At 39.4% G+C, this 22,276-nt stretch overlaps 1 protein-coding gene across 4 annotated transcripts in view; it reads right to left on the bottom strand.

Moving 5' to 3' along the window:
• Nucleotides 1-22,276, bottom strand: part of grid2 (glutamate receptor, ionotropic, delta 2) — a 548,235-nt gene that overhangs the window by 78,907 nt on the left and 447,052 nt on the right. For all 4 annotated transcript variants that reach the window (XR_014894671.1, XR_014894670.1, XM_085294681.1 and 1 more), the window contains exon 11: nucleotides 19,866-20,178. Coding sequence is in view for 2 of the 4 variants with exons in the window: in XM_085294681.1 (XP_085150807.1) it covers nucleotides 19,866-20,178 (313 nt within the window). In the remaining 2 variants the exon portion in view is untranslated. The remainder of the gene's footprint in view (nucleotides 1-19,865; nucleotides 20,179-22,276) is intronic.

The raw sequence follows: 22,276 nt of genomic DNA, 5'->3' as shown, positions 1-22,276 counted from the left end.
AAAGACCCCTTGGCATTTCATTTTCCCATCTTTTTTTTTTTTTTTTTTTGCAGCTTCACAATCTAATTTTGTTTGCCTGAACAGACTGATGTTTTGGGTATTATTGGACAAAAAAAAGAAGAAGCCCTTCAGAATATTGTAGTGCAACCTGACTTTCCCAACCCTCGAGACTGATTTCTGTTGAGAAAAAAACAGCCCTTGATTGGATATTTTGTAACCTGACACTCCAGATGGTTTGGTAAACACGGAACCATCTGGGAAGTTGTCCTTGGAAACTTCTTGGAAAAGGGCAGGGACTTTCAGAAATTTATTTGGCATGAGTTTGGATGAAGCATATGCATACAACCAAGAACAATGGCACATCTTTAAACAGTCAGATAATTAAACAATAGGGCTTGGCAGCAAAAACCTTTATGTTATAAGTCTGTTTTTTGTTTTTTAATCTTCACCGGGAAAATAAAAGACAAAAGCAAGCAGTTTCATCCAAAATGTTTGGGACATGATTGGTCGACCCCTGAACCTGTTGTCCAACACTGTGAATTTATTAGCCAATAACTCCTCATAGGTCTGATGACTCATCCACAGCAATCATAGTGGAGCTATAAATTCAAGGAAAAACTCTGGCCAGGCAAACCAGATCAGTTGAGTATTATAAAGTATTAGTAATAGTGTCCAAAAGTTGATTTTGTTCATCTAGACGTAGCGTTTTGTGGGAGAAACGATTCGTCACTCATAAAGTGACTTCTTCAGTCTCAGCTGACTGCAGGTTTCCCCAATCTTATAGACAGTACATTTGCATAATGACTGAAACCAGCTCACTGAAGGAACAATGGGCTGGGAGGTCAGTTCCTTAATCTTAATTATGCAAATTCTCATGACCATTGATCAACAACCACTGACCAAAACTCACTGATCAATGGCCATGAGTACCATTCACAGAAAGTTGGGGAATGGCTGCAATCACAGCATTGTAAGATGGCAAAAGATGTACCCTTAGGCCCCCTCCTCGATTCAGAGATGGTCTTTCCCTTTTCGTGTAAATGGCCTCCTTGACACCGCGCTCAAACCAGCGTTCCTCCGTGTTCAGGATGTGTACATCCTCATCCTTGAAAGAGTGTCCACTGACCTGTAGGTGTAAATAGATTGCAGAGTCCTGGCCTGACGAGGTAGCTCTTTTGTGTTGTGCCATCCGCTTCGCCAGAGGTTGTTTGGTTTCCCCGATGTATAAATCCTGGCAATCCTCCTGGCACTTAACAGCGTACACTATGTTACTCTGTTTGTGTCGGGGGACCCGATCCTTGGGGTGCACCAGTTTTTGGCGCAGCGTGTTTTGGGGTTTAAAAGACACAGAGACCCGGTGTTTGGAAAAAATGCATCTCAACTGCTCCGATACTCCTGACACATATGGGATCACTACATGTTTTTGCTTGGGCAGCGGTTGTCCTTCTCTCCTGGATCAGCTGGAGCTTTCTTTAGGTGCCTTTCCAGCTTTGACAAAAGTTCAGCTGGGATAACCACATTTACTCAGGGCCTTCTTGATGTGATGTTCTTCTGCCTTCCTGGCGATGGTGTTCGCTCTGTGTTGTAGCTTCCTAATGACACCCAGTTTGTGCTCCAGTGAATGATGAGAGTCAAACCTTAAATACTGATCCGTATGTGTAGGTTTACGGTACACGTCAGCTTTTAGATGTCCCCCATTACTGATGGAAATCTCACAGTCTAAGAAGGCTAACCTGCCACTTTTCATATCCTCCCTGGTGAATTTGATGTGTCGGTCCACCGTGTGAAACGTTTCTCCCACAAAACGCTACGTCCAGATGAACAGAATCAACTTTTGGAGATTTACCTGGATGATTGAGAATGCAACAAGATATTAGTAAGAGTGAAAATGTCCACAATAAAAGTTTGACATTGCGGTGTGAGCTGTGTAAAACCCACCTTTAAGCAGATAACACACTTTTTTGTGGATCTTAATACATTCTGTCTCTCAACTTGCAACGTCTTGCTCTTTTACTGAAATATCTAAAACTTCAGGCACACAGCTCAGAGACCAGTTGGCAACTGCTGGTTTCTAGTAAAGAAAGTGCATTCCCCAACATGTTACAAGTCATTGCTGATGCTGGCTGTTGACTGGTGAAAGGGGTTGCAGACTCCTTTTGACTCCTTTGGATCACCCACAGTTTGCATGGAAGATGTCTGCTCACCATTTCTCTCTGAACTATAATAAAACTTGATGATGACTTGATGAAACCAGAAACAGAGGATATTCACCTTGAAAGTAAAAGCTGAACCTTTTGAAATGTGTTGGTTGCAGCATTAAGGCACAACTTTTACTTCTATTTTGCACTGCTTTTCAAAGATTCACTACCACTTGGAAAGTAGCACCAACCATCTCCACCAACCACTCCCAACCTGTTGAGTGAATACATTTGATACCTTTAGCATGATTGCTAAAGGTATCAAATATGAACTAATATTAGGATGAGACTCGTGTAGATTCGTTTGTTAAAACTGCACTTCTGGATATCCCACATTTTTAGGGGTCCTGGCAAAGGTAACCACACACACAAACACACACTCACACACATCCACTGCCCAAATATTAGGGAAGAACATCAAGTGCTTAGATAAATGGGAGCACCGGATATGACCCCCATCCCACAGCCCTGACTCAAATTAATCAGTGAGAATGATGATTAATCTAAAAAGCCCTTGATCCCATGTATGATGCTGTAAACTTGATGGGGTGATTTACAGACCAAGACTTTTTGTTTCAAAAGCAGCCAAAGGTGCAGGACAGTCCTTTTCAGTGTCACTCGTAAGACTTAATGAGTCACAGCACCTTAACAAATCAGCTCTTGAATTTTAAATTGAATTTGCACTTCAGTTAGCTAAATAGGTAAGGAAAGCAAGAGATTGTTAAAGATTTTTATGCAAAAAATGGCAAGGAGTATTGTGACATATATGATCAACTAATACAGATGCAGAAGTGATGGCAATTCATATTTAAAAGGTCAAAGGTTAAGTCACGCTACTTGGCCCGTGGACAGTCAGGACATAGAGTGCAGCATAACTGGTTGATGAAAGCACACAATGAGTCTTAGTGTACTGTAAGCAAATAAAAATCTCAGTGAGGCAATAAAAAGTATTACAGTGGCAATAAACGATTCTCATTGAGCTTCCATATTCTTAATGTTGTCATTTTTAGACATAACAATGGCAGAATAATGAACCAAACTGAAGTAACACCATTACCGTAAGAGATAAGTGATGCATTTGTCTGTTCTTTAGTCTGAAAAGTAAAGAACCTGTAATTGAAAGTGCAACCTGAGGTCAGGGGAAACAACATGCTCTCTGTTCTATGTACAGGTGTTTTGTAAATACTTGCAGTAAAGCAGCCTAATAGAGAGATTTATCTTCTCTGTCGGGAAAAAAGCCACATTTCAGAGTAAATGAGACAAAGAGGTCAACCGCTAGAAGACGACGCTGGACAAATTGATGATAAGGACCAGCTCCGTTACTGTGCACGGTCCATATCGACAGTCTACTCTCTGCTCTTTTACTGCATGCTGTCAGTGTAAACAAGCTCCTTCAAGACACTAGTTTATGGTGCTGGTGCAGTGCGTGTTTGAGATGCCCATTTGCAAAGACTTACTGACTATTAATCTCATCCCATATCATCTTTATCATCATATAGAAAAGAAGTAATGTGTTTAAAAAAAAAAATCTGTATCTTTCTCCCTTTCCGCAATTTTAGATGATAAGGAATGTCTGCACCCAGTGTTGGAAATCAATTTCTCTCAAATGCATCATCAGTTTTTCAAATCTACACTCCTGCTGCCAACCTTTCTGATCCATCTCTTCAAATTTAAAGCATCACACTCTGGTTATTCTTGGATGAAATAAGAGCAGAGTAGTTCATTAGAGTATTGTTTTTTTAAATGAGTAAAAAAGAGCTAGAGTGTGCTCAGCTGATGTCATCCCCCAGTTGGAATCCATGCAATCTTCCCGTAAGATGATGTAAGGTTCTTTTTAACAACACTTTAGGCATTCACTTTTCATTCTTCCACACCACTGAAAAGTGTCTCGAAAAATAACAACAGGTTATCTCCGTTTAACACATGAACGTATCAAGTCTTCCACAATCTAGCTTTGCACATATGGCTGTTTCATACCAAACGGACAGTCAAATAGGATTTTGAGCAGAGAAAAACACCAAACAGTACCAGTTTTGCTTCATTGCTTGTACATGTGTCAACACTATCAGAAATATGTTAAACTGAGGTTATGATTATAAAATTCAATCCATCTTTTAAAGTATTTTGAAAAGTTTCAGACTTTCTTTTGTTGTCTAAGTCTTATACGATATCAAATAAATGTCAGTGATCACCCACATCATCAAAAGTCTTGTCATCATGTCACAGAATTCTGCAACAATGTTTCCTCAGACTTTAAAATGAAAAGAAATCTAGAGATTCTTAAATTCTCTAAAAACAAATGTCAAGCATCTCAGTACTTTATAATGAATTACTACATCTTTAGTATGAAATCATCACAATGTCAGCTGAAAGTCACATTAACATGTGGTTACACAAGGTCACACTAAATGATATATATAGTATCATTCAGTATTACTCATTTATAGTACATAAAATATAGTGTTACTTTAACTGAATGAAGCACAGAGGGAAAAAATGAAGACGAGAAATAAGATGCAAATGTATCACCCTCCCCCAATATGCTAGTTAGAGCCATTTTAAGTGACAAAAAAAAAAAAAAAAAGGAAAAAAGTGCATCGGAAAAATACTATAATCTCTTAAATCTGCAATTATGAGCTATGTAATTAATACCTTACACCAGCTCCAGGCAGTGTTTATGTGTTTATGCATGGCACTGATTTCTAAAGTCAGGTTCCAACAAAATATCATCAGTATTACCTCCTGAATACCAATGATCTTAAGTGAACTGGATTGCTAAAGAAACTCAAAGACTTACGCTAGAGTTCCTGACAGTATAAGAACTTGCTCCCAGGGTAGGCTATAATTTTAGTGCTATTGATTTCCTTTTTGTTAAAGGCAACGAATGCAACAGCTTTTCAAGACAAACAAAATCAAAGAATCCAAACATAAACTCACAAAAAAAGGAATATGCATATGTCTATACACTGTTATTTGTTTGCTTTGAGAGGAATAAACATGTAGATCCAGGAAGGAGGATGAAAAATTTGACAGATACAGGTGCTGTTGTTTCCCGCAGGTTTGGCAAACAAAATTATTCTATAAGCCAATTCATCTGCATCACACATTCTTAGTTTTTCTGCCTGCCTCCTTTCTGCATCTCTTACTACCTTCCTCCTCTGCTCTTCTCCTCTTTTCCCCATCCTTGTTGACATTCTGCAGTAAAGGTAACTCGAGATGAGTGCAGCTTTGAAGCCAGTCGAGCGGTGGGCACATCCTGAAGGGTTTTATATATGTGTGGCTTTCTTGTAAAGCTTCAAATCTCACCACCGAGCAAGCACCTCCACTGCCTCAGATTATACCCCTCCACCGTCTGATGACTTGCTGGAATCATTATTTATTTTTTTACCATCTATTTCTCCTCTAGCACTTCAATCACTCCCGTCTGACGGTGTCCCAGTGATTATAAACAACTTGGGAAAGACATATTACAGTGCAGGAGCCGGGGTGAAGATGGAAAAAGCGAGAGAATAGAAAAAGGGAGGAGGAGGATGACAGAGTGCATGCATCCCTCCTCCATCACCTCTCCTGCCTTCTGCTTTTCAATCTCTACATTGTACATGTGCCACCTCTAATACCCCTGGCTATAAGCCAAAGCGAAGAGGGATTTTCCATGTGGTTAGCAATTTTTTTTCAAGCCATCAAGTGCAACCATTAAAAAGATCCAGCAGGCTGGTAATGTTGTGGATTTGAGCTGAGATGCACGAAGTTTCCAATTCAGGGATGTGCCCCAATGGTGTCTCCCTTCCTTGTACGCTCCCTGAATACGTATAGGAACTTTAAGACATCCTCAAAAAATATGGCTGAAGTTTATACACAAGTTCAAATTCACACACACCAAAAAGCAAGGTTTACTAAGCACTTTTAATCTATTACTCTCGCAATCTTACACAAGGACACTTCAACACACGGACTAAAGGAGCTGGGGATCGAACCATCGACCTTCCGATGAGCAGACAACTCACTCTTGAACCGCAGCCACCCCCCTGAGCAATTCACACAGTTTAACTTCAGGCTAATTGAAATTACAGTAACTCAACAGCAACAAAAAGCTTTTAATAAAGTGAAATTTGAACTGATTGTTAAATGATTGTCATCTAAATTTCTGATTGTGACAGCAAAGTCTTGATTACACTTAGCATAACAAATAGACACCGCAATCAGCAACTTGACAACCAAATTTGCATCTCAGAAAAAATCCTCCTATGAATGTGCATTTCCGCTGACAAAGTAGGCAGCCCTTGCGTGTGCACATAGGCTAATATGACTCACATTTTTCCAATATCATTTACATAATTATTTCATTTTGCTATTGAACAAGGCCACTATGATAAAATAAAGAATATTGCACCACACAGTCTCAAGCTACAGCATAACATTCAGGTGTGATCTGTGGGCAATGTGAAGCCCAATATACTGCTCAGAGGTAAGCACTTTAATTACTCGGTAGCACATTAAACTCACATAATGCAAATAAATCCATATTATTTTGTGATTTGTGATTATTTGTATTGTACTTTAGAGCTACATGTGATGTGAAGGAGAAGCGCTGATATTATGGCAATTGCATCAGAGTTATTGATATTCATGAACGTTATATTAATTTTTTATATTGCTGTGATTCACCTCTGCGCCCGACAAATTGCTCTGGACCCTCCCTCTACTGAAGTGTGCACTCCATACAGACACATGCTGTGTAGTATATACATATGTATAGAATACACGTATTATGTATGTTTGTAGAAGTTAATACAAGACCAAACTGAGCTGGCCAAACATGGATCAGCTAAGTTAATTAAAATTAGACCGTTGAGTGCATGTGTTCGTTATATAGATGGTAAACCCATGTTCTAACAGATATCAGAAAAGCAGCATGTGCCATCAAACTGCAACAAATCTTTGCAAGCCATTTGTTTTTTTTTCTTTAAATGTTAGGTTTAAAGAAGTTATTTCGTAAATGACAATTTGAAAAGCAAAGTCCTCTTTTTGGTCAGAAAGGTGTTTCTCTTCGTTACTTGCTCTCTACATTCTTACTCACACTTAAGAAACCAGCAAATCAAAGCGATCCTTGCAGTCGTGTCATGTTTAGAACGTGACTTAAGTTGAAACCCCCAAAGAATTCAATGTGTGTAATATAAATGTGAGTTTAATATAAGTTCAACTGGGGGAAAGAGATATTCAAATATTATAGGATCGCCCTTAGGGGGGATGCTGAAATGGGGGTTCTGTACTCACTCCAGTTAGCTTGTAGAAGTTGGCTCAATTTCACAAAAAGGGAACAAATTAAAAGATTGAAATGCAAATTATTCCCTCACTTAGCTGTGCTTCAGAGCGTGCTCACCATGAAAAAAAAACCTGCTATGTCTGCATTAGTGCACGGCGGAAACAGCGAACCAAAGCAGACTTTTCGCGCTCATGTGTACTTAACATATGTGTTTGTGTGCATTTAGCAGAAATAACGCATCGTTTCATTTCATCATTTCATCAAGCTTTTTTCCTTAGGGACTAGTAAAGCGCTGTACAAATACAGGCCATTTACCATTTAGCATTTTTCATAAGGAAAAGAACAACAACCACATCAAGATGATAGTTTTCTTTCTGGTATTTAAAGCCATAAACCAAACAAACGCTATCGCCTTGCTTTTGCATTCCTTCTGAGCCATAAGAACCACGTTGTTCGAGTCTCGTTATAATACAGTGCCAATTAAAAGACTCACAATACAGATATGGAAATGATTCGATAATGTGACCATTTACATGGTGCATTTATCGCTCATTCCTCATTATGAAAGGCGATTCTCTAACAGTATCCAGCTGCTGCTTGTGAGAACAGCTATTGATGCTTAGTCTGACTGACTGTGTAGGTGAGGCTGAGTATGCTGTATGGCTCAGTCTGTGGTGTTATGGATATGTCCAGCTGTTACTATTTGAACCTGATGTCCTTCTATGACAGATCATCATAGCACAGAAGTTCAGGAATAGAAAAGATTCGATACAGCGCTCAGCAAGCAAACCCATCACTGAACACATAACTGCTGCATGTAGTCAGTTTTATACCAATTAAAAATGAACATGTCACAGCCAGATTCATGAGAACCAAAGTACAACCAGTCAGAGAGACAGTTACTGTATGCAATTACAAAGCTGCAGCAACGATCATAGCTACAGTCATAGCGTTCATGGAGAGAGCTGGTGAGCTAGCTTCACTAGTATTCTTTTAAATGCAGAAGGGAAGTTTTGTGCCTGTGCAGTCAAAGCTCAGCATGCAGGGTCTACGTGACACTTTATCACAATACAGCCAAGACATTCGCTACACAATAGGCCAGAGAAAATGCAAAACTCGGAAAAAACCCTGCAGTGACCTTTTGGATTGCATCAGTTACAGTTTTTATTTTTTATTTTTTCTTTTGGGGAGTATGTGGTGTACTGCTTTGGTTTTACTGTCTTCACACTAAATGTATTATTTAAAAGTATTTTAACTTTAACTGTACCCCGACAACATTGCCTTTCTTTCTGAAATACTGCTTGCTCCTGTTATTGTTCTGGCTGTGGTGTAAAGAGACATATTAACTTTCTCCCAGACAGACAGTGAACATATTTATTGACAAATGCTGTCTCTGTCTCTCTCTCTCTCTCTCTCTCTCTCGCTCTCTCTCTCTCTCTCTCTCTCACACACACACACACACACACACACACACACACACACACACACACACACTCAGGCAAGTTCTACTTCCATACAAATTTCCCAAGTTACAGATCTTCAGCTTACATGGATGTGGGCTGGAATGTTGTGGTTTTTAAGTAGCATCACCAGAAAGGTGCACATCCTATTTCAAAAGCTGCAACCAAATCAATTTTACACCCATTTCAAGTGTCACGATATGAGGCCAAAGTCTCGCTCTTGTTCAGCAGGATTTTTTCTATAACTGGCATTCAGCTTCAGTATTATGGGTACTTTCACTAAAAAACAGAACCAGTTTATTCATAAATGGGCCGGAATGTTCTATTTTCTGATGGTTCACTGGGGGGGGGAGAGTGCATTTTGGGTAAACTTTCAAGGTTAATACCAGAATGTGGGTATGTGGGTCTCCTTTTTTTTACCCACTTTATAACAAGCTCATCTTCTAGGCAGCCTCTAGACTCAGACTATGTAACACTTGTGAATGTAGCTTAAGGATATGAAATGGCGAAAGAACATTGGCGTTCACATCTTCTATGTACTAATTTGGACACGTCATATCGATCAAATATGATTTTTGTGCTTTCGTGTGTGTTTTGTGTTTAGATCCGCTTACTAAGTATATACTTTTGCAAAATGACTGTAAACCCAAGCACATGTACATTCATACAAGTTTGTTCGCCTGCCATTCAAAAACTGCAACTTACTGCATCATCACTTGTGAAAATTCATTAAAACTGGTTGCTTTTTGGGATGGGAGACCAGCTTCCCATTCCCTAAAATGAATGAAGAGCAGCCAGTTAACCTGTAGGCTGCAACAGGCCAAGTGTGGAGACTGGCGATAAACAGCAGTTTTTTCTGTGTCAGGGTGTGTGCGTGTGTGCACGCTTTAGTGTGGCAACTTCTTAACGCCCTCCCAAAATAGCTGCGGTAAAAGTCCTCCTCTGAATGCGTGTGTAAGTGTATGTACCATATGCAGACTGCAAACTGCTTGACATTGGACTTATTAAATAAACGTTCTTTCCCCTCTTCTCTCTTCCTTTTTTCAAGCCTCATCAGCACTTTTTGCCTCCTTTTCACCGTTGAAAGGAACATAAAAATGATGGGGTCAGCAGAAATTTCTTTGAGCTTATTTACAGGCTATGTTTCTCCGCTCGGCTCCTATACGTGGATCAATACAGTCTGTGTACGATATAAGGGTTACAACAGCCAACAGGAAGTCGAGGCTGTATGTGCCTGTGTTCATGTGTATGTGGCTGCTTTGTATTTGCTTATTTCTAAAGGCCACAACTAACGGCTTTTCCCAGACAACATTTCCCACACCAGTGTACATCCAATCCATAACACTAAGATTGCTGAAAAAGTCACAAATAATGAGGCTATTTCTTAATATCCCTCCCCGATAGTGTCCATACAATAACAGTAAACATAAATAACATAAAAACTGTGGACGATTGTTAGATAATGCCTTTTACTCTCAACAATTAATCCCAAAGAGGGTGTTAAAGGAATTGAGGAAAAGTTTGATGGAAACTATTCCAATAGCTTTGTGCGTTTCAAGCCCACAGTAACAATGGAGCTTCCCATACAAAGAAAAAAAAGAGCAAAATAAACACGTACACTCACAAAAAGGATGTAATACAAAGCCAGTAAGAACAGTTATACATGTGCACATCCACAGACATGCATGCAAATTGCATTAAGCTGAAAGTACAGTACTGTGGACTCATTATAGGTGGCTGTATGCAGACTGTGTCTTGTTCAATCAAACCAATAAGACCATGGCTGCCTCTCTGAGTGCAACTTCTGACAGATGGCTCTCTCAGCAATTTTCCCTTTGACTAGGACAAAGTGTGTGCATTCCTATGCACACAAGTGCTCACAAAAAATACACTTCTTAGACTTCTCTCTTGATGGTGATTGTGTTTGAGTCGCTCATATTCAACTTTAACAATGTCATTCTCAATATTTCGCACATTGCACGCCACATGCCCTCCCTCTTCCTGTCACTTTTCTTGTCTCATCTTCTTTTCCTCTCCCTTTTTCAAGGGCTGCAGGTCCACACACACTGCCAGGTTACACAGATCTGCACCTTTTCTCATTCAATAACCATAAACCAACACGTACTGCATACCCCAGGGGTGGGCAGTTTTTAGTCTTCGCTTCTAATCTGTAATGTGAAACCCATCGAGGCTTTGAATTTATGCACGTATGGCACTAATATTTTGAGAGGTACACTAAGGAAAGTTTGATGTGCAAATCCCACTTTTTCATCCATGTGTTAGCTAGTTAACAAAATTTCTGCCCATGTTTCAACTACTAATTTGACCTGCAATTGCTGGGGAAAAGTTTAGCTTGATTTGTGTTTGCCAAGTGAAGTAGATCGGATGATAGCTGAATAAAAGACAGACAGATATGTCTTGATTTATTAGAGATACTCCTGCCTCAGCAGACACTATAATGACTGGCTGAGCACTAACAAGGTGTCTAACAAGGTGCGAAACAACCAGCCCTCCCTCAGTTTGATCTCTTTTGACTGACCTATCCTCCATTCTCCCTCTTTTTAAAAAAAAATTCTATCCAGCTGTGGGATTTTGCAATGTTCTTGGGGTTTGGTAGAAAAAGAAGCTGCCTTGTTAAGATAAATGATCTCATAAATCTCGCAATTATCTAGATTTGTGGAGGTTTACTGAGTGAAATCAGGACTTCATTTGTTGCCGTGCAAGTTGGGAAAGAAGAAAGTAGTAATTTTGCTCTATTGCTTTTCTGACAAGCGTTAAACCCTATAAATGCTATCGATCCTGCACTGGTAAATTTTATAAGCGTCTTATCAGTTATGATGTGTTTACTAATTATGTTGTGAGCTTTTTGGATTTTAATTTTTGTGGACAAGTTTTAACATTTGCCCAAGAAATGCCCTAAACAACTGTACATTCATTCAAATTCAGAGAACAAAAGTTACTGTGAGCACACCCACCAAGAAGCAGTTAGATCTTTTTTTTTTCCACTTGCATTCTGCACAATGCCTGACCTTTACAACACATTCACTGGGAAATAAACTGCATCCATTCAGCCTGTTTTCTCGAGGCAGTTAACAAAACAGTGCCCAAAATAAATATGCTTGTATTTCAATTAAGCCACCCTCCTCATTACTGTCCCTGGTAGCTACAGCTTCTTGGACTCCCTGGAGAAAGAATCTGGATAAAACAAGACCAGCAGATTGCAGTGTGCTTTGGAGCTGCTTTGACAGATACACATTTAGTAAGAGATAAACATCTTCAGTCACTAACAGCATGGTAAGATGCAGGCAAGCATGATATTATATGTATTTTAGTTCAAGAATTTTTTTCCTTTGCAAATGTTTGCAATGCATCTCGCTATTTGTCCTCACATAGCTCGTTTTTTGCTGACTGCAGATGAAAGTTTGATTACATTTAAGTATGATTAAACATTTAAAGATGGGAAAAACAGAGAATGCGAGAGAAAGAGTACACAGCATGTAAGAGTCATGTAAAGATATGACCGAACAATGCTTGTCAACACAAAATGGACATTTGAATGTGTCGGTGTGGTAACACCAAAGACCAAATCTGTTGCCCTACGCCAGCTATAAAAAAGAGACAAGGAGTCTTTGGCATTTTTCAATTTTTAATGTGCTTCTTCATGTAAAAAGTGAAGCTGTTTAACATTACTTTGTTATGCATTTTGAATCTGGAAAATGTCATGTGTACTAACAAAGTCTCAGAAAATCCCCTGATGGAGACAAAAATGAAAGAAGGCTCATGAAGAGCAGTTCCTATTCTTAATAATAATAATAATGCTAATACATTTTATTTATGAGCGCCTTTCAAGTCACCCAAGGACACTTTACAATAGGATAAATTGTAAAGTCTTGATATAAATTAAGAGCAAGAGCTAATCCAGACAAGAAGAATCATAATGAGGAGCTGGTCAAAGTGACAACTGCACAGAATTACCATCTCCCTCTATGTATAGAAACAACTGTTTGAAATGCCAGACTTCAAGACATCCTCATATCTGGTGAAACTACATCTTGATATTCAGACAGGAAATCTGCATAAAGGCAACGACACTGCTGCATTTACAAGAATATAAATCGTATTTAACCAACATCTGAAGTCTATACTAATACAGTATCACACAAGAAGTGAAAATTCTCACAAACAGTGGCTTTCTACAAATATACTCTCACCAGACACTTTATTAGGGACACCTGTTCTACTGCTAATAAAGGTAATCATCTAATCAGCGAGTCATATGGCAGCAAATGCATTCAGGCATATAGAAATTTGGATAAAGTTCCAACTGAGCACCAGAATGGAGAAAAAAGGTGATTTAAGTGACTTTGAATGTGGTTGTTGGCATCAGATGGGCTGGTCTACATATTTCAGAAAATACTGAGCTGCTGGGATTTCCCTGCACAGGAATCTCTAAGGTTTACAGAGTCTGATTGGACAAAGAGGAAATCTCTAGCATTCAGCAGTCCTCTGGGTGAAAATACTAAACAAGCTCAGGAAGACAACAGTAACTTAATCACTTGTTATAACCAAGGTATGCAGCAGAACATCTTGAACCTTAATGCAGAGGGGATGCATCACACTAAATCGGGCTCCACTCCCGGTAGCTAATAACAGGAAACTGAGGCTGTACACATGTGCTGTGGGATTCAGATGGTTGAGTCAGAAATTGCCGTAAAAAGCGTGAAAACACAGACATACCCGGCCTACAAATCTCCACCAATTATGTGATGTTATCATGCCAATATGAAGCAAAATATCTAAGGAATGTCTCCAGTTACTTGCTGAATCTACATCTCAAAGAATTTGAAGGCGTTCTCAAGCTGGTATTAAAAAGGTGTGACCAGCGCACCTTTATATGTGGAAATAGACATTGTTGATGACCATGAGGATGATGAAAAATTTTGTTAACTAGCTAGCTCAGCCACACGCTTTACTCAACCCTCAAACATCTGTCCGCATCACACGATTGCAGATATTTCACTTGAGAAAGAAAGCAGTGACTGAAAATTAGTTTCAACATGATTTTTTTTTTAGTGATATTTATAATTATGGATGCTTATAACTGAGTTTAGGACATCTATAAACCAATGTTACTTTTAGCTGTTATTATTTATTATAATTTGCATGTTTATTGAGGAATATTTACATTAACACTTTAATATCATAAGAGTAAAAGTGAAATTAAACAAATAAAAGTTTTTATACCTATTTTGACTTTTTTTTTTTTAATTCAGGTTCACATATTTCATCATTTTGTTTCCTCAACATATACAGATGCAAACATCAACACCGGTTTCTCTGTACTGCCCTAAAAAGGAAATCTAATCAGATACTGCAAATACTGAGCTATGATCAGGGATTTGCGTCGCACAGTTTGTCTCTGAGTTTGTCTGTGACAGGAAAATGTCAGCTAAAATCTCATTTTCTGAGCTTTCCTTGACAGTTTGGCTCACTGGCCCTTAATAGTCAAGCAGATTTACGTAAAAGTAGCAATAAAAAACACCCTATAAGTACTTGATGGCAACGTAAGACTGGATCGATTTGTAAGAACAGAAATTTACTAAGTACAGAAACACTTTCAGACAAATGTATTCATGAGAACTCAGTACGGGGAATTTTCACTGGCAGAATCTAGGACCCTCATACTGAAGTACATACTTGAGTAAATGTACTTAAATAACTTTTTGCCCACTGAAGGAACGAGGGGAAGACAGATGTGAAGAGGACAGAAGGTACACATCCTATTCAAACCTGCTTTTAGGATGAGATTGCACCAGCTGGATGTAATCATACATGAGCAGAAAGAAAGAAGTGGACAGAGGGGGCCAAGAGAGATTGCTGCTGAATGGAGAAAAAAGGGGAGAAGGACAGGAAGCAATTGTGACAGAAACAGGAACAGAACAAAAGTGCACAGAGTGGAAGAGAGCGAGAGAGAGATGCATTTAATGGAACTGCTGAGAGACGGTTTCTTCTCACTGTGGCGCATCTTTGTTGCAGGAGAGACACTTTGAGGGAGACGGGAAAAAGGAACAGAGGGAGGAAAGATGGAGATAGAGGGTTGAAGTCAGGAGGGGTGGATGTCCTAAAGTTGGGTCCACTTTACAGAAGCACAAAAGAGTCGTTAGAGAGGGATAATGGATTAGAGGGAGTCATAAAGAGAGAAAGAGAGGAAAGGAGAAGGAGAGAGCAGGAAAATGATGATAACGTTGGCTTCCCAGCAGTATGGCACAGCAGAAACAGAGATAATGATTGAGGGAGAGACACATAGAGGAACCAAGAGACAGAATGAGGAGTGCAGACTGTGAACGCACTCACACTGAGAAAACTCAGCAGTGAGTACAGAGATTTGGGGAATGGAGAGAACTGGGGGATGCTGGGTTGAAATGCAAACGGAGAGAGTAGGGAAACAGATTTTTTTTTTCATACAGTACAGTATATGGTTCTCCAACAAAGCTCTCTCTCCTTCACACACATAGTCACATACAGATAGATACACAGCAGGGGTTGGTGGGAAAAGGGAGAAGCACAGAGAGGAAGAGAGAGATGTTTGGAGAAGCAGATGGAAAGATGAAAGCACTGATTGTGGCCTATGAGCCTGACTCAGTGTGTGCTTGTGTCTGTGTGTTTGTGTGTGTGCGCGTGCATTTTTTCATACAGTGAAAACTAATTTTGTAAGAGTGTGTGCTGTATCTGTGTGATTGCATATGCTTTTCTCACAAAAACTGTTGTAACTGAGCTATAGCGGCACTCACACTGACAGGTAACACACACACACATATGTGCAAACAACACCAAAAAACAAAACCCAAAATACCAGTCTGTTTCTCCATGGTGTTTGTTCTCCCCTACTGGTTTTTAATTATGGACACCAGAAAGTGAGAGAATGGCTGACAAAGATTTGCATAAGACAAATATTCAATTTGACAACAGAGTTTTGCTTTTGACTCTTCTACTTTAGCTCAAATTCTGCGGGCAAAACTTGGGAGTCAGGACAGGACAGAGAGGAAAAGGAGAGAAGTTTGAGGCAGACACGGGGAGACAGGAAGTTTAAAAGAGGAAACGGGACGGGGAACAGAGTAACCTGTCTATCTCAGTTTCATTGCTTCTTTTTGTCAGGATGTCCAACTTGCATAACAGAGCTTCTCTCCCTGCTGCACAGGTCAGCAGATATGCGGCCATTTACCCATTTCAATACCGACAGAGTTTATAGCAAATTTGTTCGGTCTGGCCGTTTTTGCTTTCATCTCGACGAGAGAATGTAGCCTTGGATGAAAAAAGAAAAAAAAAAGTCAGTCAAAATAAAAAGTGTTGCAGTTGTTGCAGTTCTAAAACGACATATGTTGCAGACGCTTTTTGTCTGTCATTTTATTTCTTGGCTTTCTATTTTATGCTTCCTCCCTCCTTTTTATATTTGTCTTAGTCTTAGCACTTTGAGGTTTGCTATCAAAGAAAGGGATCACTTATTAATTAATTGCATCAATACTGTATTTTTTTTTTTAAAATATTCAATGCAATTCTTTAGAGAGACTTAAACATGCTGAAAAACGAACACTTTAATTTGCCTTTGGATTTATTCTGTCTCTAATATCCCTAGAAAATTCTGTTTATTCTTTACAGGCTATAATTAGAACCACATTATTATCCTCAGTAATGACAAACACTTTAATTCCATGACATGTAAATGTGTCTATCTCACAAAAGCTTCTTCCCTTTTGAGCACGTATTGTTGTCTGCAGTTACGCTGAGTGAGGCAGGCCCTTCCGAATAATCTTTTGAGAATTTTGGTCTGATGTACTGCAACTTTCTTCTGACCATCCTCCCTGCATGTCATCCAAACTGCTGTAGGGTGTATTGTTTTCTATCATCCTGAGTTCTTGCATGTCACCCTCCCCCCTGCTCTATCTTCGCTGCCCGCCTGTAGTGGCTCATTTCAGATCTAAAACCAGGTGTACAAGACTGCAAACTAGTGCATATCCCCATCCCTCCAGGCCATGTTCTGTCCGAGGCCCTATATACAAGTCAGTCAATGCCCTGCACTAAGCTAATGTTGTCTGCTGGGCTGGTGACCTGGTAATCACTCATCCCAGCCTTGCCTCCCCCGTCCTCTTGGTTCTGAAAAATATTGGAATGACCTTCCCACCTCAGCCAGGGCTAACGTGCAACACAGCAGAAGCTGAAAATTAATCTCCTTAGGAACATTTCCCATCTTTTAAGTCATTTCCTCTCTTATATAACCTTTCCTCTGCGCTGACTGCTTACATACTTCATTCTTACCCTGGATATCTTTTTTTATTGTGTGTGTGACTGTGTGTGATCGCCTGCAAATTTACTAATTTTCCTGCACTTCCAACTTTTAGTCCCCCTTGAGGACTGCTAAAACACTTACATTATATTTGTGTTGGCAGCAAAGGAGACACCGTCTGCTGTCAGATGGATTCTGTAACTTATTTATTAATCTTTAATATCATAGACTAATTCACTTTATAGCTCCCTGTTGCTTTATGGCTTTTTGCTCTCTTTCTTCCCCTTCCTGCAGCATATCGTCAAACTATATCTGTGAACAACTGATCTTTTTTTTCCTGCAGAATTTTCTCTTTGATGTGCTGTTTTATTTGAGAAGATACTGTATTACTAGTGCATAATAAAACCAAATCCCATGATTTTATTTGTCCCTTTGATGTAGCAGTTAGGAAGTCAAGAACCAAGCAGCAGATTTCATATGATGCAGTCCCTCCCTTTGCGTCTTTATACACGCTTCCTTCTTCTGTCTCTTTCACTCTCATTGAGACCAATTAGAAATAGTTAATGGAGTACAGATATTTTTCCCCACTACATCTTCTGTACACACGCCAGACTGAGAGACCTCTGGGTGAGGTTGTAAACAAACAGTCACTTGGCTGCTGCCCTAGTGGCTCACATGAGCCACAGTGAAGAACAGAATTTGTAAGGCAGACTCTTAGAAAGGAAGAAGGGGAAAAGATGAAAAAATGGAAGTGTGCAGTAAAAAAAAAGAAAAAAGGAGCGACCTAAAGAAAAAGTCAAAGGGAAGAAGAAAAGAAAAGAGAAAGGTTTGTAAAAATCAGTGTAATCCCTTTGCACCTCTCTGTTTCTCATCTCACCCTTGCTCCGTCTTGCAGTGAGTGACAGAGCCAAAAGCAAAATTCTGGCATCAAGTTTGACTATTCACTCCCATCACTCATCTCCTGCTGTGGGTGTCTTTTCATCTGAATCAATTTTCCCTGGGGGTAATATTTCTAGGTGAAGCACAAAGGTCTGGGACATTATAGAGGTGCTGTGAGAAAGCTGCTGAATGAATATTCAATGTACCTGTGTGTGTGTGTGTGTGTGTGTGTGTGTGTGTGTGTGTGTGTGTGTGTGTGTGTGTGTCATGTAAAAAGTCCAGAAAAAAATCTGTAGACAGAGGAAAATATCAGGAATGGTGAAGCTTAATAGTACTTCCTGAACAATCGGTCATTTTTGATGAACTTGACTTGTTTGATGAACAACCTGACTGAGTGGTGCAAACTTCACAACCTTCATTTTCTTGGGAAGTGAAAAACATGCCACTCGTTTGACACACTCTGTCTCAGTAAGCTCTCTTATTTTCTACATACCATATCATACACAAGTGCAGGACAACCCCACTGTGGAAGAATGAGATCCTTTCTCTCTCTTCTTTTCTTTCTAACGATGCCATGACTAAAATGTTAATTACAGCTAAAAAGAGAAATGATTGTGAATATCAAACAGCAATTAGCATGTATCATCATCATCATCATTACCACCATTAGCTGCAGCACAAGATGGAGGATTATTTACCAAATGGCGAAATGCTCATCAGTTGCTTATTCAGGGCTTGAAATGTTTCACAGGCAGTGTTAAAAAAAACATTCCTCCTTAAATTTGCATAATTAATGTTGCTTAAAAAATTTACTATTGCAAGGCCCAGAGCATGACAACAAAAGAGCACTGTGCTCACTGGCAAATAGCACATATTTTGCGAGAAACCCAAGATTGAACCTGAGAATATTAAGATGCTTATCTTCAAAAGTAGCTTCTATATTCTTTATATGGATACTTTATGAAACACATGCCCTAGATGGAAAACAGACACATTCGTATGCACACACACAAATACACACTCCTAACTCTTTTGAAATTTTCTCCTTATGCTGTGCATCTGTTTCTACGCCGATGAAATTTAAATCCTTTTCCACGTGTCAATTGTCTGATCTTCACACCTGAGCACAGCCTGATGAATTCTGGAAAAATCTTCAGACCGATCACCGGGATAAGGCCATTATCTTTCCTTCAATCCATGTGGAACAAAATGTCTCCTCCTTTTTGTTCTAATTTGACTATTGTGCTATAACACGAAAAGGCAGTTCACACCTATGGTACTCAGAGGAGCTATTTTATTTTATTTTTAAATTAGATTGCTTTCACAAGCTCATTTTTTCCATCTATGCTTCCCATCCCTACCATTATTCCCCTGTTTTACCAGTGAGATAGACCCTGCAAATAAACCATGCGAAAGACCCCATCGACCACAGCGGCCCAATGCATAAAAAACATGCTTTGTTTTAAAGGTTGCATTTGTTTTAAAGGTTGTAGATTATTAAGAGATAGGTTTTTGGGAATGTATTCTTGCAGACAGGGTTTGCCACCCTGTCAAAATAAATAAAACGGAAACTTGAACTTTCCAACATTTGGTTAACATTGTGAAAAGGTCTAATGAACTCAAACCATGACCTAATCAGATCTCATCAGTCTTGGTGCATAAACATAACTTAAGCAACAAGTGAAAACAAAATGACTAATGAATATGACTAATAGATAAATAAATAAACCATTATTCTGCTGCTGCTGAACTTGTGTTTCACCCCCTCTATCCTGCTTTCTTACCTTGTTGTACAAACGAGCCGTACACGAACCACATGGAGTTGTACAGCGTTGTTGAAGACACAGATCCCATGGGGAGCCGAGGTGGGTTGAGCCAGTTGAGCAAGTACACCAGGATGCCAACGAGGAGCACGGTGCCTGCGATGCACGCCCACAGTGACAGGTCGAAGGGTGCCAGGCAGGCAAACATGTCCACTGTGCGCTCAGCCTTGCGCAGCAGAACGCCCACAGAATAATCCATGTAGCGTGTGGTGAAGTCCACAACGCTCTCTCGCTCAGGCGTGATGGTCAAGGCAGAAAGTCCCACATCAGCTCGCTGCAAGAGGCAAAGAAGTTTGAAGTATTAAAACTGTGAAAATGTGTCAGTGAGGAAGTCAGCTGAAAAATGTGGATTCTTATAACAGCCTTAAAGTCCATCTGCGCCTTCTCATCACCTAAAATAAAGAATCGAAGGACAGCGTGCAAAAAATGTAACAGTTATCTGGAAATATCTGGCATAGAGGAAGAAAACACATGTCACAGTGATGGTAACTAGTAGTTACAATTACAGTACTTTTAAAAATGTCATAATGAACCCCCTTGTAACACCCTACTAAATTTAGATATATCTGACAGATATCAGCAAGAGATTTAAATCCATATAGGCCCTGGCTCAATTTGCACTTGTATTCTAATATGTGGCGTTTGAATCATTTACAAATGAATTAATTAATCTGTTTTCTGTCAGTATGCTTTCTGAAGCACTTAAAACCTTTCTCTTCACTTGTAAGGCTTGTTAAGAGACAACAAATGACTGCTTTAAATATGTGCAAAGATTTTAAGTTGAAAAAACAGCCGTCACTGAGTGCGTCTGCCAAGGAAAACAGGCTGAGCTTAGCTTTAATGCAGAAACAATGATGGATAATTAAAACGTTTTCAGTCCCCAGTGCTTGACTAGCAACTGCAGACATCTGCTTATACTATAATAGGGATTTAAGATGCTGCTGTGAGCGCATGCTGGTGTTTGAAATCTATACTACAGTGAGAGAGGGCACATATTATGAACTTGTTCGATAATGAGATTTTCTTTGTTGCCATAAACAACTGACTCTAGCAAGTTAGGTGAATTTGTAGGCAAACGCTGAGCCCTACAGGTACCGTACACACAGATTATGTACTTATATAGACACAGACCACATCCACATTTACATACACACACAAAAGCAAACAAAAAACTTAATTCCCACCCTCCATCCAAATTTTACAGCTCAGTGAAAAAACAAAAATGCTTAAATGTGGAGAAATTGTCACTTACACTGCGTAAGGCGAAAATTTCAGAATTCTTGTAAGATGGCTGTGGGTTGGGACAACAGTGATATGCATACAACAGTGTGTGTGTGTGTATAGGATGAGATGAATTGCCATGCTGACACATGTGGTCAGTCAATATGAAAACTTACAGGAAGCACTCTGGGTAATAATTATCTGGTATAATTTGGTTTTGGAGAGATAAACCTTGTAGCTGACTGATGGGGAAAACAGAATTATTTGCATGTTCAGTTTATTTGCAACTTGTGCTCATCTGTGTACACATAAATATGCATTGTGCTTGAAGCATTTCTCGGTAATTTTGTGAGCCACTGGGGGAGAGGGGCCTAGAAATGTTAAATACAAACTGCAAGTATTCAAGGTCAAGGAAAGGAGAGCCAAGTCTTACAAAATCACTCAAGCCTGACACACAGCCGAAGGAAAATAATGAAGTGATGGAATCGGAAATTTCTGAGAAAACACTGCTCAACTGAAGAAAACAAAAGACAACAATCAAAGAAAAATATATACTTGACCTAGGGTGAACAAAATGTGCATCAGGTTAATATGATTTCATCAAAGGACATCAGCAGGTATTGTGCAGATGCAGATATAAATATGAACTTGCACAAACACTTTCACGTAGTCATAAAAAGGTTGTTAAAATTAAATTAGATCTAACTGTATAAAAATGGTGCGTGTTTGGGCTGGAAATTGAAAAAAAAGTTTTTCCTGCCATTAAGAGATGATCATGGCAGAAAAACACTGTACTATTGATTTGAAAGGATCTGGTAAGATGCACACCTCTAAACCACGTTTTTTAAAATCAAACAGTTCAAGATGCGATCAAAGTGCAGCAAAACTGAAAAGCAAGCTTTGTTAGTCGAAATCAGGTAACTGACCTTGGCTATTGAAGAATATCTCATTGCTTTGCCTCGAGAGGCTCATGGGCTGCTTTTGCAATGTGCTTTGGGTCATTATCTATTTGCACTGTGAAGTGCTGTTTGATCAGTTTTGCATCATTTGGCTGAATCTGAGCAGAGACTACAGCCTTGTACACTACAATTCATCCTGCTACTCCTCTCTGCAGTCACATAAAAAACCCCTCTTGTTTCATTGGCTGCTAT

Source organism: Mchenga conophoros, linkage group LG12 (genome assembly GCF_057382185.1).
Source record: "Mchenga conophoros isolate Kocher_MC1m ecotype Shallow Benthic linkage group LG12, M_conophoros_male_GT1.1, whole genome shotgun sequence".
NCBI lineage: Eukaryota > Metazoa > Chordata > Actinopteri > Cichliformes > Cichlidae > Mchenga > Mchenga conophoros.
The sequence above is the reverse complement of the archived record's forward strand: the minus strand, read 5'-3'. Positions and strand labels throughout refer to the sequence as shown.